General features: G+C 44.6%; 1 protein-coding gene across 3 annotated transcripts in view; it reads right to left on the reverse strand.

Moving 5' to 3' along the window:
* Nucleotides 1-19,542, reverse strand: part of LOC147891784 (type II inositol polyphosphate 5-phosphatase 15-like) — a 78,682-nt gene that overhangs the window by 1,657 nt on the left and 57,483 nt on the right. For all 3 annotated transcript variants that reach the window (XM_087388943.1, XM_087388941.1, XM_087388942.1), the window contains exons 12-14: nt 15,980-16,109; nt 13,898-14,279; nt 12,549-13,766 (exon numbers count right to left, since the gene is read on the reverse strand). In XM_087388943.1, the coding sequence (XP_087245069.1) occupies nt 13,449-13,766; nt 13,898-14,279; nt 15,980-16,109 (830 nt within the window). In that variant the 3' untranslated portion in view covers nt 12,549-13,448. The remainder of the gene's footprint in view (nt 1-12,548; nt 13,767-13,897; nt 14,280-15,979; nt 16,110-19,542) is intronic.

A 19,542-nucleotide genomic window follows, 5' to 3' on the forward strand; every position in this document is an offset into this window, starting at 1 on the left:
TTAACACGAAAATTCCGGATGGTTGATGCCTTAACTCGTATCGAGGCCCCTCACAAACATATATGTGAGGGCTATATTTTGGGGGAAATGGATAGATTTTCTTTTCCCAAAGATGTTGCAATCCGGGCTGCGAGAAAATTGCACCTCGTACACCGTGATGTTTGTGGCCCGATGTGGATACCATCTCTTGGAGGTCAACTGTATTTTGTCACCTGTATAGATGACTTCACAAGATTTACTTGGGTGTTTGCTTTCAAGGAAAAATCTGAAGTTTTCACTGTATTCAAGCACTTTGTTACCTTGGTAGAAAATCAATCTGACTGTAGGTTACAGACTCTCCGTTCACATCGAGGGGGGGAGTATATATCCAAATTTTTTGGCTAAGAAAGGCATTAGACACCAGTGCACGGTATGATACACTCACGAGCATAAAGGAGTGGCTGAACGAAAAAATAACTCCCAGTGATGGAGAGATGCATGATTAAGGCAAAGGGCTACCACATAAGTTTTAGATGAAAGCCATTATGTGCTCAAATCATTTTTTGAAGAGGTGTCCCATAAAGGCACTTAAGCTTATGACACCTTATAGCTTGGTATGACGATAAGCCTGGTGTAGGTAGCTTTAGTTCATTCGGTGGTGTAGCATATGCACATGTGCCTCAGGAATTGCATGGCAAGCTTGATGATTAGGCAAAAAAGGGCATTTTTATTGGCTACAATGCTGAAAGTAAGAGTTTGCCAAGATTGATGCCTTTTTACTAGCCAGGAATACATAATAGTCCAAACAAGAGCACCCTCTATATCACAAAAGAAGGGAGGGATTTGCTTTTATTGTCCTTATGTCGATGCTCACTGGGATAAATCTTGGAAAAATCGCAAGTTTGAAGGCTGAATTGCAGCATACTTTCGATACGTCCAATTTGGGAATGCTTCATTATTATTTGGTTTTCAATTTGTGCAGGATGGCAGAGGCATTGGGTTATTGCAGTCCAAGTATATTGGAAAACTGTTGGAACAGTTCAGATTTTAGAATTATAAGCCCATTTTTTATCCCCTGGAGCCAGGGCTTAAGCCAATCACGGTGCTAGTGAACCATTCGATGGCACTCTTTAAACCCAAGCTATGGGATGCCTCATTTACTTCTGTAATACATGGCCAAAGCCGGAAACAAGATCTGGAAATGACCCTCCTAGGGAACGGGCAGTTGTTGCTCCCAATGCCACTCTCTCAAAGGGATCCAAGAGACTGACGACGATCGATACGTGTAGCATATGAGGAAAACAGCACCTCTGTAATCTGCTCCAAGTATGCATCCAGGTTGGCCCTCCCAAAACCAAAGTCACCATCCCACCCCAAAGTGACTAGTACCAGGTCAATGGACCAACCCTCAACAAGACGACCCACTACCCTGATCCGCTACCACTCAAGCATATCCAGACCCCCATCTGCGTCACCTTCTGTCTCTCGATGGAGAAAACCCCCAAGTCCCACTCTGTATGGGTAAAGCAAGGCTCCATACATGAAAAGAATCCTCAAGGGCACCCCTGTCCTAGAGAACTTTCCATACCACCTCAGCGTGGCTACAAGAAAGAGGGATGGCAATGTCTATCCCCAACATCCTCGTACCCCCCTTCTCAAGTGAGAAAGGGATCTCGCATGTGCCTCCATCTCTCACGGAAGCTGAGTCATTGTCCCACTGCACCCATCCAATGTATGTTTGTTGCCCCATCATGATTCCCTCTTGATCACCACCTCCCAATGTAAGAGAAGAAAATGGCGCTCAAACTCCTCTTGGTTGGCTTGAATGAGTCCCCAACACAAGCACTACCAAACCCTATGTAAACTCGTCATCAACAGTGAATCCTTCCTTGAGAGGGGGCCTTTGAGAACATCCACTGATAAGACTACTATCACTATCCTCTTGTATGGGGGGTGTTCCTAAGAATCCCTCACCGAAGCAAAAGCTTCCAGGGCTCCAATCCAAGGGTGAGACCATACACTACACGCTTGCCCAACAAGGCTATACTCTGCATGTATCGATCACTAACGCCAAGTCCTCCCCCCACCTGGGGCAAGGCCAGTCAACCAAGCAAGGCTATGCTCCGCCTCTATGGATCACTAATGCCAAGTCCACCCTCCGCCTAGGGCAAGGCCATTGTTTTCCCAGCAAGGTTATGCTCTGCATCAATGGATCACTAATGCCAAGTCCTCCCTCCGCATGGGGCAAGGCCATCGTTTGCCAAGCGATCCTGGCTCTAGTATTTCAAATACCATCTAATCCTGTCCACAAGAAATTGTGCAGCTGCGCCATGCATCCCCTGTGAAAACACCACCACGAGGCTAAAGAGAGTTTGGCCGAGTTCCAATATATTAGCTTGTGCCACATGCTCTCTAGCATCGAGACTATATGTTGCTCAGCTGAAATGTCAATGCCCACCTGACAACCTAAATCCCTTGCGGTCTAGCCTTGCGGAATCCAATAAAGCCAAGAGAGGCCCCTTAGTCTAATTTCTCTTGGATCTCCTCAGTTGATGTGAGGAAGCCAATGGATTTGGTCTAGTTAATCCTAGCCACATATGCCTCACAGTACACCTCTAGGCCACCCCCAACTCCCTAAACTCTCTGTAGTGCCCTTCACAAGAAGGGCCGTATCATCTACAAATTTAGTCATGTGACTCCTACCAAATTGGGAGGCGCATCCCTATGAGGCCCGCCGCCTGAGAGCGAACAAAATAGGCCAAAGCCTCTCCCACGAAGAGGAGTAGAAGGGAGCAATGGGGCAGCCCTTACACACTAAGCTGGAAAAAGAAAAGGCTTTCTTTGCATGACCCTCAAAAGTATCTGACTGGAAAGCATCCGACCAAAGCTACCCCGAATCTGCTGATCCGAGGAACCCATCCTCTCCATGGCGCCCTCCAAAAAAGCCCATTCCAAGCTGTCGTAAGCCTTCTCGAAATCCAAGAGAAGGACTGCGATAGGCTGAGACGACTCCTAGCCCAATCCACTGCCTCCCAAAAGGTGAAGATGTTGTCCAAGATGCTACGTTGTTGAACAAAACCTGTCAAAGTATCATGAAAAAATGTCAACAAGGTAGGGACACAATCGCAAACTCAAGACCTTAGCTAAGATCTGGTACGTGTTGTCCAAAAGGGTAATCACACGCCATTGATGAATATTTGGATGGTCTCCCCTTTCAAGATCAAACAAATCCAGCCCCAACTGAGTTGAATTTAGTCTCCCATCCTCAAGCAAATCCACACAACCCATCTTTCACTCATCAAACACGTATGGGGCTAGAGTTTGGGCTACTAAAATGCAAACACCCTTACTCTTGCCCTTTGTTGGAAACCAAAACTTCGGACCTCTCCCCAAGAGGAGATGGCACTGTCATCTAAGAACCGAAGCTGAAACATATTCTCCTAAATAATAACAATGTCAACTAGCCATCCACCAAAGTATGTTGATGTAAATCCTGACGAAAAATGAGTTGCTGACATGTCCACTTATGTAGACCATGCATGTTCCGACTCACCATGGTTCAACTCATGGAAAGGGGGGGGCGGGGGGGTTTGGGGCTTCTTATGAGTGAAATCCTATGTGACACTCGCGGATTTCTGATTTTGGTGGTGGTTTGGATGGGAAGTAATATGTGTCCATGCAACGGCATGCCAAAGGCATGACGAGCTCAATGCCCACCTTCAAGACCCGCGGCATGGTCTCCAATCCCACCTTGCTAGCGTGCTGGTTTAGTGGCCAATGTGTGACTTGTCTCGAAACTTGCAACCACTAGACCCAAGCCTCGTGAGAAAGCAAGTTGAGAACTGGCAGCGTGATCGTGGGTGTTCCACATCTCCTTCCCTTGCTATCCCGACATCATGCTGAACATCTGATCCTGCAAAATAAAGCGGAAGGTCCACTGCTCCTTTCCAATTTCTGCACAGTTGAAGCCTTGAAAGGATAGGAAGGGCTCCCAGTTGGATATATCATAGCCAAAAAGTGTGTCACTATGGGACTTATCCCATATGCACTTGTTGCAAGTGTGTGAGTGTGTAGTCTATATCAGGCTTGTGCTTCACTTGAATGAATGAAAGCATTCATAATGTCTTCATTTGAGTATCACTTCTTCACTCTTTCTCTCTCTCTCTCTCTCTCTATCACACACACACACACCCCCCATGTTTCTAACGTGGTATTAGAGAAGGTTCACCCTACCATAGTGCCTTGCCACGTCATCTTTGACGTAACCCTAACCCTAGATTTGCTCAGCCTCTTCCTTCCTCCAGCTGCCTCAGCTCTGCTCATTTCCACCTCAGTTCAGCTTCATTTCGCCTTCTTCTCTTGCAGCCCCTTACACTCCTACCTGCCCGACTAGAGCCTCTCCTCAGCCTCTTCATAGCCACCTCCAATCGGACTGTCTAGGAGCTGTTTTCAGCATCTGTTTGGGTCTCTACTGCATAGTCTACCACCCCCAAGCAGCTCCAGCACCATAGCCTCCACCTTCAAGTAGTTCCAGCCTCTGCAAGTGCTGTGTGGTGGTCAGCCTCTACAATTCGGAGCAAACACTTGCTGTTGTGTGCATTTCAGAGCACACCATGCCACTGACTCTCTGTTCCAGACATCTACAACAGCATTTCTTCAACTACCTTCCAAGAGCCGCCTGCATGTGTGGATTTTCAAACTTCTTGGAGCTGTTCCATCCCGTTTTTCAGATTTGCATGATGTTGTAGAGGAGACAACTACCCATGGGGCATTGGCTGCACATTTTCGTCACTTCTAGAGGCATCTTTGACCTACTTTGGAGATGCTGCTTGCATTTGCGAATTGTTTTGGGATTGCTGCTGCAGAACCGCCTCTTCCATACTTTCGGGGCTGCTCCTCACCTCTAATTCATCCTGCAGCTGTTCTAGGCAGCTGCTTTGCATTTTGGAGCACCCATCTTGTCCACTTCTTTTGGCTCATTCTTGCACTTCAAGCTTGCTGTCCGCCTTCATCAAGGTCTTTGCCATCATGACTTCATTGTCTTCCAGTTCTTTGCTCGTGAAGAAGTTCAAGGGGGAAGGATTTCCCACATGGCAAACCAAGATGCAGCTGCTCCTTATGCGCGAAGGTTGGGATGTTGTTGAGGACGACAAAGTTGAATTCCTTGATCAGCAAGACCAAAGGATTTGGAAGCAGCAGAATGCCAAGGCCATTTCCCTCATTGGTCTTTTCTTGGCCGACTCTCTCATCCATCATGTGGACTTCAAGTCAACAACTAAGGAGATTTGGGATCGCCTTGAGACATTGTTTGGTAATAAAATCACCAACTCTAAAGTCTTTCTCAAGATCAAAACTTATGATTTAAAAATGGAAGAGAGTGATGAGTTGAGTGATCATCTAGCACGATTTCAATCTCTTGTTCAACAACTTTCAAGTTTGAAGAGCCCACCTGATAATCAAGATAAGATGATTGCCCTTATGAAGAGTATGCATAAAATATCTTGCTTTAAGCTAACTCTAGAAGTCCTTCGCCTTGCCACTACCACGTTTGATGATATGGAGGCACTACTCCTTGAGAAGGACCGTCGCAATAAGGAAGCCTCTCTTGCCTCTCCTAGTGATCAAGCATTTGCTTCCACAAGCAAATCGAAGACCAACAAGAACATTATTTGCAAGTTTAAGAAAGGACACATTGAAGCTCATTGCTTCAAGAAGAAGGAACAAGAACAAGAGAAGCACCATGCCAATCTCCTTGCTGAAGAACAAGCTGAACTTGAAGAGCCCCCTGAGAAGATACATGCAGCTACAGCAGAGGTTCACGGCCTTTCTCTTGAGAACCCATACGACACAGATTGGGCTTTCTAAGCCCTCTATGCTATGTGTGTTTGTGTTGAGTCAATAAATGTTCTCATCCTTGAGTTGTCCCTCTCAACTGAATGTATTTGGAGTCAATAAGAGATACTCTGCCTAGGTTGTCCCCTAAAAATGAATGTATTGTCTTTTACTTTGGTATGATGGTATTGACCACCCAATTCAGAGTAAGGGGGGGTGACAAGTGATCTTTTTCCCTTGCCGGTTGCAAGCTGACTTAGAAGTCGCTATCACACAAGAGGGGTTGCATAGTTGGACTTGCTCTTTGTAGTATTGCGGTGCAGGGGGGATCGGTCTACTCTTTGCATGTTGGGTCTCACACTCTTTGCTTTGAAGGGGGGTGTTGGAGATAACATAGCCAAAAGAGTGTGTTGGTGTGTAGTACTAGGAGATCTAATACTAGTTCATGTGTGAGTCATGTATAAGTGTCACGTGTCACTATGGGACTTATCCCATATGCACTTGGTGCAAGTGTGTGAGTGTGTAGTCTATATAAGGCTTGTACTTCACTTGTCTCATTTAGTGATGATGAATAAATGAAAGCCTTCATTTGAGTATCACTTATTCACTCCCTAGCGCTAACTCTCTCTCTCTCTCTCTCTCTCTCTCTCTCTCTCTCTCTCTCTCACACATGTAGGCCATCTTCTGGTGGTTCTAGTGATGCCCTATAGGCCATGGTATGTGCCTTGTAGGCATAAATGTAGGCACTTGTAGTGTTAGTGCCTTTTAGGCAACATAGGACACTTAGTCCTATGTGACACCTAGGACACTTAGTCCTAGGTCTAAGTACAAGTACCTTGTACTCCTATTTTTCATTATCTAAGTTTGATGTGACGGCTGAACTATAGTGCAACTTCTTCCATACCTGCACTCTCTCTCTTTTGCGATTGTCCCCTTCAGTGGTATCAGAGCCATCTTGGACTCGTCTTCTTGCCCCGGACCTTCATCTTCTCTGCCCTCCTTTTCTATACAGTCTGTACGACTGTACGGACGTCCCTTGTACCTACGCCGTACAATCGTATGGCTCTGCTCCGTACTCAAGCTGTACCTCGTTCAATCTGCGCCACCATCCGTACTTGCATCGTACAAGTCCGTACGCACACCGTACTAGTCTCTGTACTCGCATTTCGTACAGTCGTACAACGTACAGTGTAGTACATGCATCCGTACAGCGTATCTGCACCCGTACACCCAGGTACCTGTATCCGTACACTATTTGTACTTGTTTCGTACTTCCTACATCGTACAACCGTACAGGCCGTACTTGCATCGCCGTACATCGTACATTGGGAACCGTACTGTCGTACAGCCGTACGCCATACAATCTGTACACTGTACTTTGGATCTGTTTCGTACATCCGTACGGTTGTACTTGTTTCAAGATTTCTGTACAGGTTTGGCACGTGTGAAATTTGCAGGACACTATCAAAATTTGGGGCTTTTGAGGATTTTTGTTATGCTTATCTTCCTTCTACTGTTTGAAATCATTTCAAGACATTTCAACAGATTATAAAGCCTACATTTTGAGGTTCACACTTTGGGACAGGTGCACTTTTGCAAGACATTGGCAATTTTGGGGCTATCAGCTTTTTTTTTTTTCAACTCCTTTGGTTGCAATATCTTGCAAGAACACTGGAGTTCTGGGATTTGGTCTGCAATTTCTTGTTTGATTGCAGTACATTTGGTCAGATTGCAGGACATTGAGTCACTTTTTGCAGGACATTGAGTCAGATTATCCTTCATTGGGTCACATTTGCAAAAATTTCAGCAAAATTTGGGGCTTTTCTGCATTTGCCCTCTTTTTGGCATATTTGCGCTCATTAAATTTGGGGCTTTTGCCAGATTTGTTGTTTTTGCAGTGAACATTGCCTATCACAATCACATTTGGGTCAGATCTGCATTTGCCCTTTGATTTGGGTCAGAAATTTGCAGATATTTGCTGTCATTTTTGGACAGCCAGCTTTTTGCAGTGATAGCCTTGAGGCTTTTGGGTTTTCAGGTCTTTTTCAAGGTATCACATTTGCTATGGCTAGGAAAAATCAAGATTTATTTGGAGTTCTTTATGCAACATCCCTCTATAACATCCTTATTCAGGCACCACATGATATGTCCGCCCTTTTCAGACCCACCACATGCATTTTGTTCACTACACAAAATGTGCGAGCTGCATTACACCGTCTCCACAAATGGAGAGCCCGAGACCACGAGGGGCTACGGACTGAGCACTTCACACATGGACAAGAGGTCTTGGCTCTGATCCTAGCACATATGTTCAATCATGATGTATGTCACGGCATCCCCCTTGCTTGGAGTACCACCACCATTGTGCCGATACACAAGCAGGGGACCCCATGGATATTGAAAACTACCGTGCTCTCATGAGTGGTCATACACTGGACAAGATTTATCAGTCAGTACTCGTAACAAAGGGGGTTAGTTAGTAGCTTTTGAGTTGGCTTTGTATTTTGTACTAAGAACTCTAGGCTGCTTGAATAATGCCACATGGCAATCTGTGGGCACCATCCCATAAATAAAGATCTAAAGCCACCTGCCCTAATCCTATAAAAGGCATGGCTCTCTCATTTGACCTCTGTTTCTAATGAATACACTGAAACTTTTTCTCACAAGCAGGAGTTCTAGCTCTAGCTGAATCTAATAAGGAATTGACCTCTTTCCTGTCCCTGTGCAGCCCCTCAAAGGTTCCTGTGTAAGTCCGGCCCTTGACTTACTCTCTCTCATTTCTTCAGGATCTTTTCAGATCCATAGACACACTCCTTGCTCCTTGTACAACAGATCATCCACAGACTGATGGGCAATCTGAGAGAGTTAATAGGTGGCTGGAAGAATATTTAAGGCATTTTTGTTTTGACACCCAATCTACAAGGGACAAGTGGCTTCATTTAGCTGAGTTTTGCTACAATACCATGAAGCACACTTCAATTGGGATGAGACGCCTGTGTTTGGTTGCAAAGCCCATGTAGCATCCACCATTATTGACAAGGCTTACCTACAAGTAAGCTAAAGATGATCTGGTCCACATGACTGCCCTGTTGCAGCAGGGCAATTCAATACAGGAGGAACCTCCATTTTCAGGAGGGTGATTTTGTACTTCTACGACTCCACAAATCAAGATATGCATCTCTGAAGCGGAATACTAATCTCAAGCTTGTTCGTAGGTTATGCACCCTACAAGGTGATGAGGAAAGTTGGTAAAGTGGCCTATCAATTTCTACTACCAACATTCATAATGTTTTCCATGTTTCTCTACTCAAGAGATACCTAGGTCCTACAGAGCAAGTGTTAGAGGAGTTACCTCCAATGGATGAGGCTGGATTCATTGAATATATTCCTAAAAGGATTGTTGGTTTCAGAGATTATGTGCTCAGAAACCAGTACTACGTGGAGTACTACATCAAGTGGAGAGGCCTCCTTGATGATGAAAATTCATGGCAGCCTGCATCCATTGTTGAGCAGTACCCTATCTCCTCAGCTGATGCAGACTTTCAGAAGTTTGGGTTGCATCAAGCTGATTTACTTTTACTTTTTTTCCCAAGACTGTTCAAAATTTGGTAACAAATTTTCTTTTCTTTGGGAGGGGTGGACTGTAACAAAGGGGGTGGGTTAGTACTTAAAAAGTTGGCTTTGTATTTTGTACTAAGAACTCTAGGCTGCTTGAATAATTTGGCAATATGTGGGCACCATCGCATAAATAAAGATGTAAAACAGCCTGTCCTAATCCTATAAAAGGCATGGCTCTCTCATTTGTACTCAGTTTCTAATGAATACACTGAAACTCTGCCAAATTGGATTCTCACAAGAAAGAGCTCTAGCTCTAGCTAGCTACTCTCTCTCATTTCTAGAGGTACTTTTCTATCCTTTCCGCCGAGGTACTTCCTGCACACTCAAGCAATGCAATTCCTACTCTTACATGATGTAAACCTAGCCTATTTTCTATTCTAAGATAATCATAGCAGTTCTAGACATGCTAGGCTACCCTAAGACTCTCCTTTCAAGCTAAGTTAGCTGAGGTTATCCCTAGTTAGGAGCAGTCTTGTTTCAATACTAGAGAAAGAGAGCAGCTGCTACACAGAGACACATGGGCAATAGGCATTGGGATTCTCTAGGTTCCAGAGACAACATTCTACGCTTGATCATATCTCACCCTGCGTGCAGTCATTGAGGAGGCAAGATTGAAATCCCATAACGTCTATGCTTGCTTTGTAGACTTTCAGAAAGCCTCTGACACAATATCTGCATCTCTTAAAGTCGCCTAATTTTTGCAAGATCATGGGATGATTTGGAGGGTGATGAGTCTATACGAGCCAGTCAGAGGGAGAGTATGTATGATAGGAGTGAAATGCCCTTGAAGATAAATGCGAAGAAGGTACCACTTTTAAGTTGAGGAGAAGTTGCCGAAAGGATCTGCTTAACAGGCCAACCACAGCTAGAGAAAACTCAGCTGCTAGTTGGCGAAGCTGCTGGTTGGTAAAGCTGCTAAAGTAGGAGATTTCATCAACCATGTGATCACCCACTATGCTTTGCAAGGTGACCGAACGGCTATGAAAAGAAGCAAATAGGAAGAAACAGGACCACTCGACAGGGTCCAGCAATATTGAAATCTGACTAGCAATCGTTTGTTTAAGGACAGAAACTGAAAGACAATCAAGCTGTTCAGCAAAGGATCAACAGGCCTCTTCACGATCAGGTGTGTCTAACAGCTCAAGGCCTTGGTCAGTTGAGGGTCTGCGCAAGCTTGTATGCACAAGTGCAAGAGAGAGCAGGAGGATGTTAATAATCACGGCCAAAATTATTCAACCCAAAAGCCCCACAGAAATGGAAGATTTCAACTTCCAGCAATCGCCTAGAATAGAGATCGCCTAAAATAGTCCCCTGCTAGCATAGCCATTCCTCAAACTTGTGGCCTACTTTTGCATGTGCAAAAGTACAACATGCAGCTGATATAAAGGTCGCATGCACCCCCAAAAGAAAGGTGAGACAAGCACACAAAATCACATGCACTCTTACTTTGGGAATGGGCACCTGAGTGTCTTTTCTACTGCAATAGATTGCTTCCCATGCTGATTTGTGCTACGGACCTTGAAAGACGGTAGTTGTACGAAGTTGCTGGCAGTTTTCTCAGATAGGATGACATTTCAAAGCTCAGAGAATGCCATACCTCTTCAACTGGCCTTCTTGTGCTCACCCTTGGATAGGATCCATCATATTACAGCAGCAAGGTTGCTTTTGGCTTCTGAATGTTTGACTGGAAGCAACTGAATGAACCAGCTATGGGTTCAGACAAGTAAAAGCATTTATCATGGACTAGTCCGGGTTGGGCGGTGAGCTAGCCTGCACCCATCTTTGTCGTTTCCATGGTTGTTTCTTTGTGCTTGTTGGGTTTTTCAGAGCCTTGGGGTCATGTCAGTTGAATCCATATGCAAATTATTAGGAAAAAGTACCTGGAAACCCTGCATGCAACTAGGGTCAGTAAAGCATATATAACAAGCAACTCATGCATGTACATCAAAACTGTTGGGCCAGTAAATTTCATCCATAGTGTCAGCATAGACACCCATCACCTGTCTAAGTAGGCTTAAATGCAACCAAAGTTGCCATGCCGTCCACCCTGGCTGTTGTATAGTCCCACTAGACGAACGCATAGTATAGTACCAGCAAAGGGTCTTAGTGTGCCCTTTGCCTCAGCCCTTTGTGGCTTGTATGAGTATGTGTCACTTTCGATTTTGTACTGTCTCATAGGCCCGCGGGGCTCTCGAAGACGTTCATACACCTCTCTCTCTCTCTCTCTCTCTCTCTCTCTCTCTCTCTCTCTCTCTCTAGTTGGCACAGAGAGGGGATGAAGTGGATGGAATCATGGGGTATAACTAACTCTGATATACCAGAAGATGCATGTGAAATAAGAGAGATTGTGATGCAGAAAATGGTACAAAAACTATGGCAAAACCCAGGGACAAAAATGCAGTTTTATAAACAAGAAATTAACTCAATGTACACTTATGGAATGCAGAAATACCTTGGGGAAGACATATCAACATTTAAAAGACATCTGATCTGCAAAATCAGAACTAGTTCACATGATCTCAAGGTAGAGAGGGGTAGATGGGCAAGACCCAGGATCCCTAGAGAGGAAAGAATCCGCAAAATCTGCCCCACAGGAGAAGTAGAAAATGAGCAGCATGTACTCCTCGGATGTAGAGCATGCGCAGACATCAGAGAAGGCTATGGGGAAAGCAAAGACCTAAAGAATCTGATGGAGCAGCCAGCCAAAAAGCTAGGAAGCTACTTAAAAGAGATTTTACAACATCGCAACAAGGTACTAGGTCTAGCTCACAAGCTAGCCCAACAAGTACTCACTACATGACAAAGCTGTAAGATCTTCACTGGATGTAAGGGGTCACTATTAGTTAATATTGATCGCCAGTCCCAGATCCTGAAGGGTCTCATGTGTATAATCATATCATCTCTCTCTCTCTCTCTCTCTCTCTCTCTCTCTCTCTCTGTGAAGTGTGTGTCTATGTGTGCATGCATGCACGCATTTTCCCTCCTTCTTTTTCCCCTTTTTTTTTTTTTCCCGGGGGAGGAGGCGGGGGGGGGGCGTTGGGGGGTTGTTGTGTTGCAAGCCTTATGTCCCATTTTATATTATTGATTGAGGCATTGTATAGTTACAAGAGGAAGCATACCGGTCATGTCTTGTCAATTTTGTTGTATGGGATTGCATGTTGTGTCGAATTAGATCTGTCTGCTGAGATGCTCAATTAAGAATCCCATCCCCATTCATCTATCCGTCATGCATCTCAACCTTGGTTCCAAAGGTGGACCTCAGTTAACCTTTACTTCATAAATCCATAATGTTGTGTTTTGATCTTCCTGAGGAGTAACAGCAAATATGTGCAGATAAGGGATTGTTGCTGCAGGCAACAAGGGTATCCAATCACTCTAGCAGAGACTAATTAACAATCCCATCCCCATTCATCTATCCGTCATGCATCTGAACCTTGGTTCCAAAGGTTGACCTCAGCTAACCTTTACTTCATAAATCCATAATGTTGTGTTTTGATCTTCTTGAGTAACAGCAAATATGTGCAGATAAGGGATTGTTGCTGCAGGCAACAAGGGTATCCAATCACACTAGCAGAGACTAAGACATGGATAGGGATGTAAAACTTATTTTATCTTTCAGTAGAATGGAAAGATCACGGTCCCTGCTCAAATATGGAAGAACAGAGAGTATGGTATGGGAAATGAGGAAAATGACAAAGGATGTTGACTGCAATCCTACAGCCACCCAGGATTTCCAGAACAATGAGCCATGACTCCTCAGTACCAAGAAATGATGACTAGCTGACATTACATGCTCGTCAATAATATTGCAATAGACTAAATATCTGAACATATTTGGAGCTGTCGTGTCTTGCTGGTGCAACATCAACGAACAAGGTGAAGTCCGTGGAATTAAGCACCTTCAATGTAAATTCACTGGAATGGGATTGAAAAGTTTAAGGGTCCACTCAGCAGTCTACGGACTGAAATTTTTTTTAAGCAATAGGCTGAACCCTCAATGAAAAGCCACAACAGTCACCTTAGTAAAATGAACTGTTGGCACTTAGGTTTGATGCACTGAGAAATGTCCTTTGGCTGTGGTTGTGAGGATCCCTACTGTGAAGGCCATCATGAGATGATGAAAAGTGAGATACACACACTCGGTGTTGCCTGCTACAACATGAAAGGACCCCTTTAACCTCTACAACCAGGACGATTGCTTTTCCTTCTTCCCTATCAGCCCACCATGTCTGTTGCCTGCAACTTGTATCATCTTCAGTTAGCATCTCCCTTCCCACATATTGAATTCCTATTTCCATCGTTTGCCCTGGCCGAAGCACTCCTGAAGCAGGCAGGACCTGCATCCACATGCAAAGAAATTGCTTCAGAGATGAAGACAAACAATACAAACCTCCATTGCTGACCTTTAATTCCACATCAATAAACATATGAGTATCAGGACCCTATTTACAGAGTTACAGAAACCAACCTGTAGCCAGGTAGGAAATCCATAGCACCCTCTGCATGATCTTTTCTTGTTTTCAATGTTGTGATTTTGCTTACAAGGACAGGAGATTCCAGTAGGCTCTCCTTCACAGTAGATACTAAACACTGCCCAGTTTTGACCACACTCATTGGTTACTTTCAGATGTGACACATTCCAGTCTACCAATTTCAAATTGTTTGTGTTCACGACTGTTTCTGGAACAGTATCGATCTGCTTCTGGAGTGACTGGACCTCTCCATTAGTGTACATGAATCTTCCGTATTCCCATCTGCATGCAGCCTCATTAACTACAGCAATCTCTACATTAAACAGGCAGGATATAGGTTTGTGATCACTCTCAACTGTATCCATGCAAGCTGCATACCTGCAGGCCCACATATCCAGAGATGATATGAAATTAGAGGAAGCTAAAGACCAGTCTCTTTTTTGGCTACATGCAAATCTGAAGCACTCCAAGCAATGGAAGAACCATTTCAATTTTTTTCCCTTCAAGCACAAACCTACAGTGGCATCCCTTCAAAAACAGAGACCTCAAATGAAGTTCCTGAATTTTTAAGGATCATAGGGACACATACACTTCCATTCTTACGTTACCTTAAAGCCTGTAAATTCATTAATGCGTACTTAGAATATGCTTGCAAATCTAAAATAAAGCATGGAAAACAGTAGTAACCCTTCACTTGGGATCATTCATGGGAAAGAATCCAAAGGTATGCAGGGGGACAAAGGAAAAACCCCACCTGAACTCCAAGCTACCTCTTGGATAGCCTGGCTGCCAAAAGCCCCTCAAACTGCTCAAAGAGAAAAGGGAAAGAGGAAAGGCCAGGCTGAGGAGCACAATGCCAGACCCCCAGGCCGAAAATGGAGGGCCTGGAGCAGCACAAATGGCTGCCCACAGGATATCAAAAGTACAAAGGGGTGGGAAAGCAGGAGCCAGGCAGAGAAAGGGACCAATTCAGCCTGAGGCAAATAGCTGACGGGCAACAGTGCAGCAAGGGTTAAGGAAGCCAGAGAAGGGAGAGGTGAGGCTGGAAAGAAAGGAGGGGCGGAAGGGACAGAGGTGGGGTGGTGTAGGCTTGCAACAGCCCAAAAATGGGATGCAATAAACGCCATGCGAGCAACATCAGCAACCCAAAAATGGGATGCAATAAACGCCATGCGAGCAACATCAGCAACCCAAAAGATGCGCAGGGAAGGCGAGGGGGTAAGGGCAGGTGAAGCACAGCAGAAGCATAGAGAGATAGGTTGAAGGAAGAGGATGGGTGGAGGCGAGAGGCAGAGAGCTCAGAGGTTCACACAAGAAGGGCTTCTTAAGGCATCATCCCAAGCTAATACAGTTGAGATGCTTGAGCCCTCCCATAGATAAGGAAAGTGAGAACCACTGAGAATAAGGTAGCAACAGAACATCAAGACAAATGTACAGGCCGTATGAATTTATGATAGATCGATCAAGCCATTCGCAATGAAAGACCACATGAGTATTGGCAGATGTCCGCTATGTGTTGCATAAATCTTCTTTCATATCAAAGACAAATTGTAAAGTTAAATAGTCTATCCATGATGCGCAAATGTCAAGCTTCAGGAAGAGGAAGTGTGGAGGGAAGCGGGCAAGCAGAGGCAAGGCTGAGCGGGAGCTCACAGATTTGCACAAGGGATTCATAAGCAGCATCCCAAGCTAAAACAGTTGAGATGCCTGAGCCCTCCAATAGATAAGAAAAGTGAATACTGCTGAGAATAATGTAGCAACAGAACATCAAACCAAATCTAGAGGATGTATGAATTTATGATAGATCCAGCGATTCGTTCAGCAATGAGAGACCACATGAGTATTGGCAGACGTCCACTATATGTTGCATGAATCCTTTTTTATATTGAAAACAAAATTGTATGTTAAACCATGATCGCAAATGCCGTTGTTTTACCAAAAACATATCACACCCCTCTTATGATAAAAGCTTCAAGGCAATACAATAATGTATATGTATTTCTCTGAGGAAAGGTCTTATAGGTTCATTGAGATAGAAGAGATACAAGGAAACTGTTGAAGAGAGAAACAGTACATACTGGGTAGCTGTTGCAGAAATCGGGTGTGACAGGCCTGGCTTCCGCACCAAGTGATTTCTATCAAAGCTATCACGAAACAATATACGATCACACCATGCTGGAACCCTCCTTTTCTCAGTAGAATCATACCCTGCAAGAACACCACAAGTTATCTGTAACCAATGCAAGGTAAAGTCTCAAAGCTCCATTAAATGCAAGTCACCTTATTAAGATGAGATCCCAGGGACGCACAAATCTTCAATGAATAGCACCGCACTTCTGTGTGTGTAATTCCCTGTGAAGTCATCTCTACTCAAATCATCTAAAAAAGTTGAATGATTATATGCACACAATTTCGTAGGGTTTCATAGCAAAATCAGACATGGCAAAAACTAACACCAAAAGGGTAATCTGAGCAAATACAGCACTGCTTTGCTAAATCAAAGTCTTCAAGAGGCACTACCAGTAGTAGCAAGAGTAAGCACAAACCACCTAGCCTCACCCTGACCTGCATCGAGAATCCAATGTTTACTACCTGAGAGGATCTTGCCACTAACAAGCTTGGCAAGCCTTGCTTAATATGCAGGGAAACAATTGCCCAATGCAAATTCTAGGAATAATGGTCCCTTCTTCTCTGGGTGTCTGATTGCAAAGTAAAAAGAGCCTCTCGTCATAAGCACATAGAAAGAAAGAAAGATTTATAGATGCCTCTAGAAGGCCCAAAAAGCTAGAGATCAAAAAACTCAAATCCAACACAAGAGCACACTAATGAATATAGGAATAAGTCCATGCGACAGTAGCAAACCCTGACATGTCATCTTATGTGCCACGTATCATGTGTCAGCAATGAACCACATGGACCTGACTGGGATCCTGTCACGGCCCCAACGCTCCTGAGAACCTGCACCTGGAAACAAACACAGGGAAAGCAACCATAGAACAACAATGATAGTCGAGCAGGCATGCTCACCACCCAACCATGACGTCCAGGACTTGGATGTCCCCTCCAAGCCACAGGCTGAGCTACGGGCGCACTAGCACATCTCCCAACTAGATCCCTACCAGCCTGGTGTCCCATACCACCAGGTGGCGCCCACAGGGGCCCTGAATCCACTGCTGAGCCTTCAGCTACGTTAGAAAGCAGGTGCGTGTCCACAACATGATCCAAGATCCAGATGTACAAGGAAGATCCTTGCTCTCACTTGTGTGACTGAAAAATGAACCCCTGGGCTGCTTATATAGGCTCGAGCCCAATGTTGCTAAAATAGCAAAAGCCCTAACTCGTTCTAGCTCGTCCGTTGCCCTTGCAACCCAACCAGAGACTCTCCTGCCTAGCTCCTAGCCTCCCTAGGCTACTTGAGCTAGTCTTGTGGGCCTAAAGCACATGTCAGATGCGGTCCATGCACATGACATACTCCCCTTCTTCTAAGAACTCACTCCTATAACATAAGAAAATCCGGAAACTCTCTCAAAAGGTTAGTCAATGTCTCCCATGTAGAATCCTCCTCCACACAATCCTTCCACTTAATCTTGTATTTAGTGAACTGGACGTTCACGAAATCCAAGAATACTTTCAGGTTCATGTGGTATAAAGGTTAAATCTTTAACCTTTATGAGTTCTTGAGAGTTACAACCTGATCCTTAGCACAAGTACTTCCTTTAGTCTACTGACAAGAAAAACTGGATGAATTCTTAGATTAGGAGGCAATTCTTGTTCATATGCAACTTGGCCCATTCTTTGGAATGGACCACAGTATGTGGGGATAATAATTTCCTAACCTGTCAAGTACTGGCTCTAGGATTCCTTGGGAATACGCAAATATACCATCATTCCAACAGAGAACTCCCTAGGTGAACAATGTCTATTAGTATCCCTGTCCTGGGCACTTCTTGTTAGAATTATTGCTATAATTTAGCAGTGACCAATGTAATGTAATAAGTAGGTTAGGGGCACTTTTCCCTCACTTAGAGGTTTTTCCCCCTAACCACAGTTAGTTCACTAACTATGGTTAGTGAAGTGATAAGGTTTTGTCACTTAGACAAAACCCATCACTCAGTTCAGTTGTACTACACTCATCTATTTGCAACTAAGCTTTCAGCTCTCACTCTCTCCTGCTTCTTGCTCTCACTGTTTCTCTCTCTCCCATTCTCACATTTGGTATCAGAGCAGACTAAGCTCTTGGACCAGTTCCTCCTCCCCTCGGACTAGCTCCCATCTTCAGCTCCCAAGCTCTCGACGTCACGCAGCTCCAGCCCAAGCTTCGAGGTGCCGTACTGGTCATACATCGTGCAGTCACCTGCAAGCTGTAAATCCGTACAACTACGCTCAGCTCACACGTGCGCCGTTACAGCTCCCAGCTCGTCGACAGCGCCGTACAGATCCTGGACTGTACGTACAAACCGCCGTACAACTGCCCGTGAACAAATCCGTACAGTCTCCGTTTGCTGCATCGTACATCCGTACAACTGCAGCGCTGTACAACTGTAGCGCATGTTCTAGCCATACACTTCGTTGTATTCCATACATCTGTCGTCAGAACTCCCATACAGCTCCTGTACTGCATTCCGTACAACAAGTCTGCAGCGCCGTACTGTCAGGCCATACTACCGTACGGCACATTTTGTACCTGTAGCTGTACAACCAGCACGCCTGTGCTGGTCTTTTCTCATACATACCAAGCTGAAAAAGACCATGCAACAAAGTGCCAGACAATCTCAAGGCATAGTCATGCTCTCTATCATGGACTGCACACTTGTCATCTTCAAAAATGACCTGAAATCTAGCTCTGTTAAGAGTGGACACTAAAAGTAGATTTTTTGTGATACTAGGCACATACAAGACATCAGAAATTCTGAATGTTGAGCCATCAATGGCTGTAAGTTCAACTTCTCCTGTACCACGAACTGAATAGGAGGAGTTGTTAGCACATGTGACCTTTTTACCAACAGGTGGTGGATGCAGAGATGTGAAGAGACACTTCCTGGAAGTGATATGCTTTGAGGCACCGCTGTCAAAATACCATGTATTTGCAATTGCCACTAAAGTACTTATGCTTTTCTGACATGCAGTTATGATTCTTCCAAGGATGCATCATAAGGTGTGATACACTGAAATGCAAGACAAGAAGGCATAGTCGTGCTCCACAAAGTTGGCTGTAGCTTGCTCATTGTCAGATGCATGAGAAGCTGAATCTGAGACAGCCATACCGGAGCTGTTTTTCTTTTCTTTTGCAAGCCTTTTCTTGCATTCTCCAATGTAGTGACCTGGCTTTTTGCAGTAGTGACATATTCCCTTCTTCTTGGTCTTACCTGCATCACCCTTAGCCTTTTGAGAAGGCTGTCCTGAACCACTGGAAGGCTGATTTGCTGAATGCCTGTCCCTTTGCTTTAGGCTTGAATTTTGAGAGCATGGCATGTTCACCTGCTCGTGAAGCCATGTTTTTCCTGGTCTGCTCTTCCTGCACCAGAAGTCTATCAACTCGTGAAAAGTGAGAGGATTTGCACCCCCCCTCAAAGACAAATTCAGCGAGGTATGAAAGCTGAGATAAGATTCAGGAAGAGAATTCAGAGTAGTGGTAATCATC

The sequence above is a fragment of the Dipteris shenzhenensis genome, chromosome 17 (assembly GCF_047967505.1).
Source record: "Dipteris shenzhenensis isolate YYH24624 ecotype China chromosome 17, Dip_SZ_1.0, whole genome shotgun sequence".
Classification (NCBI taxonomy): Eukaryota; Viridiplantae; Streptophyta; class Polypodiopsida; order Gleicheniales; family Dipteridaceae; genus Dipteris; species Dipteris shenzhenensis.